At 47.8% G+C, this 7,666-nt stretch overlaps 1 protein-coding gene across 1 annotated transcript in view; it reads left to right on the forward strand.

Annotated features, from left to right (window-relative positions):
• UBE2QL1 (ubiquitin-conjugating enzyme E2Q family-like 1) overlaps nt 1-7,666 on the forward strand; it is a 55,756-nt gene that overhangs the window by 18,358 nt on the left and 29,732 nt on the right. Inside the window, exon 2 of the mRNA XM_010857118.1 lies at nt 2,222-2,228. Coding sequence (XP_010855420.1) covers nt 2,222-2,228 — 7 coding nt within the window. The remainder of the gene's footprint in view (nt 1-2,221; nt 2,229-7,666) is intronic.

Genomic DNA, 7,666 nt, shown 5'->3' on the forward strand with positions numbered 1-7,666 from the left:
TGAGCATTCTTTGGCATTGCCTTTCTTTGGGATTGGAATGAAAACTGACCTTTTCCAGTCCTGTGGCCACTGCTGAGTTTTCCAAATTTGCTGGCATAATGAGTGCAGCACTTTCACAGCATCATCTTTCAGAATTTGAAATAGCTCAACTGGAATTCCATCACCTCCACTAGCTTTGTTCATAGTGATGCTTTTAAGTCAGTAAGTCACAATATTTACAGAGAGGTAGCATATTAGAAGGAAAAGGCAATGGCACCCCACTCCAGTACTCTTGCCTGGAAAACCCCATGGACTGAGGAGCCTGGAAGGCTGCAGTCCATGGGGTCGCTAAGAGTTGGACGGGACTGAGTGACTTCACACTTTCACTTTTCACTTTCATGCATTGGAGAAGGAAATGGCAACCCACTCCAGTGTTCTTGCCTGGAGAATCCCAGGGACGGGAGAGCCTGGTGGGCTGCCATCTATGGGGTAGCACAGAGTTGGACACGACTGAAGTGACTTGGCAGCAGCAGCATATTAGAAAATATTTCAGAATGCTCTAGAAGCTTTCACTCTGAGGTTGGCTGAGTGAACCCTTTGAACCCTTTAAAACGTATTCCTTGCAAACCTTAAGCAGGTGCCATGTGTTAAGTTTAACATACAGTGATTCCAGTATTATTTTGACTTAATAAAACTTTTACTGTTGTACAAACCAGAAGATTGTGCAGCAGACAGTCTGGGGAAAGGGTTTGGTAGCAACTGGAAGAGGAGAGAAGGCCACCAGTGCAGAGGAGGGTGGGGTTTCCTCCGTGCTGGGCCTTGGGTGGAGCACCCCTCCAGTTCTTTATGCTGCCTGTTGCTGCTAAGTTGCCTCAGTTCTGTCTGCCTCTTTTCAACCCTGTGGACTGTAGCCCCCCAGACTCCTCCGTCCATGGGGTTCTCCAAGCAAGAATACCGGAGTGGGTTGCCATTTCCTCCTCCAGGGGATCTTCCCGACCCAGGGATGGAACCTGTGTCTGTTACCTGTCCTGCATTGGCAGGTGGGTTTTTACCACTAGTGCCACCTGGAAAACCCTCTTTACACTGGTATAGACTGCAAGGTTACCTGTTCTGACACTGCACTGGCCTCAAGCCATGCTCTGGCCAGGGGAACCAGGTGCCAGGCCTTGATTCAAAGATCTCCTCAAACCCAGTTAGGCTTAGTTAGCATTTGTATTATGATTTTATACTGAAATTTTGTTCCAGAAGATACTGAGTTTTCTGTGGAATCTTGGAATTAAGCAGAGTTGAGGAAACACATTGACCTGTAGACCCGGATTTCAGTGCTGCTTACTGAGCTGTGATGACATTTGGTATTTCCTTGGCATGCAACCAGATCTCTCCCCAATATAGCATGGTTTAAAGTCCTGTGCTGGGAACACTGAAGGGCTTCCCTGGTGGCTCAGATGGTAAAGAATTCAACTACCATGCAGGAGATCTAGCTTCAGTCCCTGGTTTGGGGAGATCCCGTGGAGCAGGGAATGGCTGCCCACTCCGGTATTCTTGCCTGGAGAATCCCATGGACAGAGGAGCCTGGTGGGCTACAGTCCACGGGGTCACAAAGAGTAGGTCACAACCAAGCCCAGGGCACAAGCACAGGAGCTAAAGCTATGAGAGAATCGAAATCCTGCATCTCACGAAATTCCAACGTCAAGGTGGTGAGCCGTCTCATCAATGGGAAATCCCCTCATTCAGATCCTGTGGGACTGCTCAGCATGCAGACTGTTCATGTGTCTGTAGGGTTCCGAAGGCCTTTATCAGAAGTAGCTGATTTCACTGTCTCCTATGTGAGGTTTCTTGTCCAATTCTGGCTGCCTTTCCTAGTTGGAGCTGAACAGGATTGGTCACGTGGAAGTCAGAACAAACCCCTGCCAGCCCTCCCCGGGGGCTCAGAGGCTCTGGGGTCAGCGAAGGCGGCCTTTGCAGGCCTTCCCGCTGGGCTGCTCGACCCTGCCCCATGTGTGCACGCGAGCCTCAGGCCACCCTGAGTCAGACTAGCGCCCCCGAAGTGGGAGCATCTCCCTAGAGGAGGAGTACCTTCTCCCGGGGGGAGCACTTTGGTGCGGCTTCCAGGGGGCTTGTGGGGCCATGGGGACTAGCCCAGCCCTTCCGCCTAGTAGACACCCCATAGCTATTATAGAAGGAAGTTGAGTTCGTAACCTTCCAGTAGCCAAGACCGTGAATCATCAAAGAAAGATTAAAGGTGTTGAGTGCACTGTAATTACAGTGTCAGTAAGGTGGACATTTTTAGCAACAGACACTCCATCAAGATGATGTTTCTGGTTGACACTGAGTATCGAAATAATTTCACCCCCTGCAACATGAGCATCCCAGGTGATCTGAATTTTTTGTTTCTCCTCTAAACACCAAATGATCCTGGTGTCTTAGTAAATGAGAATTCCTCTCATGAGCTTTTTAATTATGTGCCCTTGAAGTGTCCTCATTCGATTTGCCAGAAAACAGACCACAGGGACACTCATGAAGGCTGGCATTTAGAGTCCAGGAAAGAGTGAGCGAGGGTCCTGCCCACTGTCCTCAGATGATCAGTCCGCACGGAGGGCTGGATCTTTATTTTGTCAAGTCAGTTTAATGGGAAAGAGCTCCCCTGTAAACGTCTGTCTCTCTGTGGTCTTCACCTGATTGGGGTTTCGATGAGGCCAGATCATTTCATTCTGTCCTCTCCCCCTCCTTCCTCTCAGCAGTGACTTTCCTTACTTGAGCCTGCCCTGGGCTGTATTATTATGGGAGGGCTGCGGCAGCCAGCAAGCGCCACAGTCTGGGTGGCTACACAGCAGACATTTATTTGTCACAGTCCTGGAGGCTGGAAGTCAGACCACGGTGTCCACAGGGCTGGTCTCCTTGGAGGCGTTGCTCCTTGGTGTGTAGACAGCCATCTCCTCAGTGTCCTCACGTGCCCGTCCCTGTGTGTGTCCTGATCGCCGCCTCTTAGTAATGCAGCATGTAAAGGGAAAGTCGCTCAGTCCCATCCGACTCTTTGCGACCCCATGGACTATACAGTCCTTGGAATTCTCCAGGACAGAATCCTGGAGTGGGTAGCCATTCCCTTCTCCAGGGATATCTTCCCAACCCAGGGATATGAACCCAGATCTCCCGCACTGCAGGCGGATTCTTTACCAGCTGAGCCACAAGGGAAGCCCAAGAATACTGGAGTAGCATCAGTTCAGTTCAGTTCAGTTGCTCAGTCGTGTCCGACTCTTTGCGACCCGATGGGCTGCAGCACACCAGGCCTCCCTGTCCATCACCAACTCCCAGAGTCTACCCAAACTCATGTCCATTGAGTCAGTGATGCCATCCAGCCATCTCATCCTCTGTGGCATAACCCTGTTTATTTAAGAATGTATTCCAATTTCAAACGGCACCGTTCAGCAGTGCAAAGCTGCAAGTACATCTGCAGCCACCTAATACCAGGACACCAGTCAGGTGGGATCAGGGCCCCTCCAATGACCTCACTTTACCTTACTTACCTCTGTACAGACCTTGTCTGCACAGTCACATTCTGAGATCCTAGGGGTGAGGGCTTCCACATACAAATGTTGGGAGACATGGCTGAGCCCGTAACAGAGTCTTTCTTTCACACCATATCGGTTTTGGCCGCTTGTTCTCCTCTCGTGACCTGGCTTTCCGGTTTCCCGTCTCCTGTCATTGTCCGGAGGCCCAGCACCTCCTCCGTGGCAAGCCCCTGGAGCGAGCGTCGGGATGTTTCTCGTTTCACGGGCCCTGTTCCTCCCGCAGCATCCCATGCACACGTTCCTCCTCATTGGCAGGAGGTTCCTGTTTTCTTCGCTTTTTCAGAATGCCTTGTTTGTTTGCTTTCCTTAAAGATTATAATTGCCTTCATTTTTTTTTCATGCTTTTCTTCTCTTCCTGAAAGATTCTTTCTGGCCCTGTGGGCTGTGGCCTTCTCCCCCTGCTTTTATGAAACCAGGGATTGAGGGCCTGCCATCTCCCTGGTGCTCACCCCAGCCCCCGGTTATTCTCCGCACCTCATGACTTTTGCCCCCCCTTTCTTTTCACGATGTTTGAACATCTCCCCATCCCTGCTCCCACATGGCTCCCTCCCCTCCACTTGGCCCCTGCTTGACTGGAATGTGCTCCTCCCTCCCGGCTGTCCAGCCATCACTGCCTCCCATGTTTCATCCACCCTGGACCAGCCACTCACCCTTCTGTTTCTCTCTGGGTCGGTGTTTCCTCTCCTCCGCTTCGCCCAGGTGCCTCCTTCTCCTTCAGCATCTCCATCAGCCCTGCGAGCAGGTGTCTCAGAAAAGGGGTGCTGTGCCCTGTGCATCTGTCGGGGGGTCTACAGAGGCAGAGGACCCTAGAGGGTTTGCTGTCGGGAAGACAGTGTGGACATGCTGGGTGGACCGAAAGGGAGAGATGCTGATGTGCTGATGATTTATTTGAAACCACAGCTTGAGATTCAGCCATCCTGGAAGGCCACATTAATGGACCAATTGAGGTCAAAATTGGAGTGAATATGCTTTAATCAAACTGATTTTTATGCTGATGCGCCCAAGTTGTTGCATTTTTTTAAATTAAAACCGATATTTATTTTTGTAGATGTCTCTTGACCAAACTTAGATGTAGGATGCTTTCTGAAAACCCTAATTTCCATTTTTATGGTAATTCTATCACTCAGTCTATGAGAAAACAATTCTTCATTGTTAAATTTATTGATCATGTCTGAAACAAGCCCCTAAGAGTTTGGGGGGATAATACGTCAGAGGCAAGGTTTATCAGGGAAAACTGTTTATCCAACCATTTGCACTGTGCATGCATTCTTGTTTTATTCAAAAGTAGAGGAATTCATTAAAATATCCCCAAGTATCTCTACCAGCCTGAGAACAGGCCAGGACAGCCCTTCTTGGTGACAACTCCTGGCAGAAGTGAATATAATTTATACACAAAGCCACGCTTCTCCTTCCAGCGTCCTGAATGCCTTGTTCAGCTCCAGGCCGACTAAACAAGCCCTCCCATCTCTGGTTCTCTTGGAACGCAGAACTCTGCAGGGCAAGGCGGGCTTGGTTTCATGGCCAACATTGACAGAGGTCAGGAACACTGTACAGACTCTTCCTGAATGAATCTCTTCAATCACAATTATGTTCGTCTGCGTGTCCAGATGAAATGCTTTGCAGATGACGGACACGCAGCATCTTTTCCACAACTGATTGCCAAGACCAACTGACCCCAGATGTTACACAAGCAGAGGGATTTTTCCATAAACTTCACAAATATCAGAGTCTAACAAAATGTCATAAGACTGAAGTCTTAATACATATAATCCAAGGCGTCTTATAAAATAAAAATTCATGTTTAAAGTATTACGGTAATTTTCTTACTCAAACAGCATACACTTAGATATTTACATTTTAATTTAGGAATGATGTTGCTGACTTTCACAGGATCATAGTTAAAATGATCTGTGGGCTTTTTTTCCTTCCACTTAATGCAGTTAACCACAAAAAGCCAATTAAGTGAAAAACAACAAATGGGTGTTCTCTGTTGCAGCCGGCTTTGATCTTCCCCCATGATATCATGATTTATTAGAGAAGTAGATGGCTCTAATTCAGTTCAATTTAACAACAGTTATTGAGTTGGAGTCAAATGCCCTTATGAGATTAAAGTAGGACCAGGGAATGTTTTATTTTTTAATTTATTTTTAATTTATTGTAGTGAAATATAGTTGGTTTACAGTGTTGTGCTAGTTTCTGCTGTACAGCAAAGTGATTTGTGTATATATATACATATATTCTGCTTGTATGTTCTTTTTCATATTCTTTCCACTATGGTTTATCAGAGGACATTGAATATAGTCCCCTGTGTGATACCGTAGGCCCTTGCTGTTTATCCGCCCTATACATACTAGTTTGAATTGCTAATCCCAATCCCCCAATCCATCCCTCCCTCACCCTTTCGCCCCTTTCGCAACCACAAGTCTGTTCTCTCTGTCTGTGAGTCTGCTTCTGGTTCACACATAAGTTCATTTGTGTTGTGTTTATCCCATAGGGCTTCCCCGATAGCTCAGTTAGTAAAGAACCTGCCTGCAAAGGAAGGTTTGGTTCCTGTGTTGGGAAGAGACACTGGAGAAGGGATAGGTTACCTACTCCAGCGTTCTTGGGCTTCCCTTGTAGCTCAGCTGGTAAAGAATCTGCCTGTAATGCAGGAGACCTGAGTTTGATCCCTGGGTTTGGAAGATCCCCTGGAAAAAGGAAACGCTACCCACTCCAGTATTCTGGCCTGGAGAATTCCATGGACTATACAGACCATGGTGTCTCAAAGAGTCGGACACGACTGAGCGACTTTCGCTTCAGACCCCACATATAGGTGATCTCATAGTATTTGTCATTCTCTGTCTGAATTACTTCATTTAGTATGACCATCTCTAGATCCAGCCTTGTTACTCCAAAGGGCATTATTGTTTCTATGGCTGAGTAATATTTTATTGTATATACATGCCACATTTTCTTTATCCATTCACCTGTGGATGAATGGGCTTCCCAGTGCTAGTGATAAAGAATCCACCTGCCAATGGAGGAGACGTAAGAGATGTGGGTTCGATCCCTGAGTTGGGAAGATCCTTCGGAGGAAGGCATGGCAACGCATTCCAGTGTTCTTGCCTGGAGAATCCCGTGGATAGAGGAACCTGGCGGGCTACAGCCCACGCGGTCACAGAGAGTCGGACACGACTGAAGCGACTTGCTCAGCACAGCCTCTTCTTTATTCACTCATCTGCTGATGGGCACTTAGGTGGCTTCCATTCTTGGGTGTGATAAACAGTGCTTCTGTGAGCATAGGGGCGCTTGCATCTTTTCACATTAGAGTTTGCATCTTTTCTGGGTGTGTGCCAGGGAGCAGGATTGCTGGATCGTATGGCAGCTCTATTTTTAGCTTCTGAGGAACCCCCTATTTAGTTTCTAAGGAGCCCCAGACTTCTCCAGAGCGGCTGCACCGGTTTGCATCACCAACAGTGGAGGTGCGTTCCTTCTTCCAGGAGACGCTTCATGATACTCAGACAAGAGCCCGCATCAGTCCATGGCAATCAGAGCCCAACAGTGCATGAGCTGCCGAGGGGAGCCAAGACTCAGGTGTGCTTCTGTGCCCGGCGCTGAGTCCAGAGGCTCGAAGGTCCCTACAAGGTAGCACACAGCCTGATGCCTTTGTCCCCTACTCTCAGAAGACTGCCCTTCCCAGAGGGCGGCCAGCTGTGGCCTTTGTCACTCAAGGCAAGACTGGTGATGACACACTTATATGATGCTATTGCAGGTTTTAATCATATTTTTGTTTTTATTCTTACCATGAATATCAAGGGCTCAGTGTTTCCTGAAGGGGCCAGGCAAAGCATGGATTTTGTGATAATGTGCAACATTTTAATGTTATACATTGTTTTATCTAACATGTAACATTCTGAGCTTTTTTCTGATTATAGAAAGTATTACATACTTATTGTACAAAATCCATCCAATAGCAGAATGTACAAAATAGGGAATGAACAGATCCAGAATTCTACCTGCCAGAAATAATGATTTTTTTACACACACACACACCACACATACACACGTGAGCTCACACACACACGCACACACACACACACACAGTTGCGCCAGTGTAACAGCTTCCACAGTAATGGCAT

The sequence above is a fragment of the Bison bison genome, unplaced genomic scaffold (genome assembly GCF_000754665.1).
Source record: "Bison bison bison isolate TAMUID 2011002044 unplaced genomic scaffold, Bison_UMD1.0 scf7180017864377, whole genome shotgun sequence".
Lineage (NCBI taxonomy): Eukaryota > Metazoa > Chordata > Mammalia > Artiodactyla > Bovidae > Bison > Bison bison.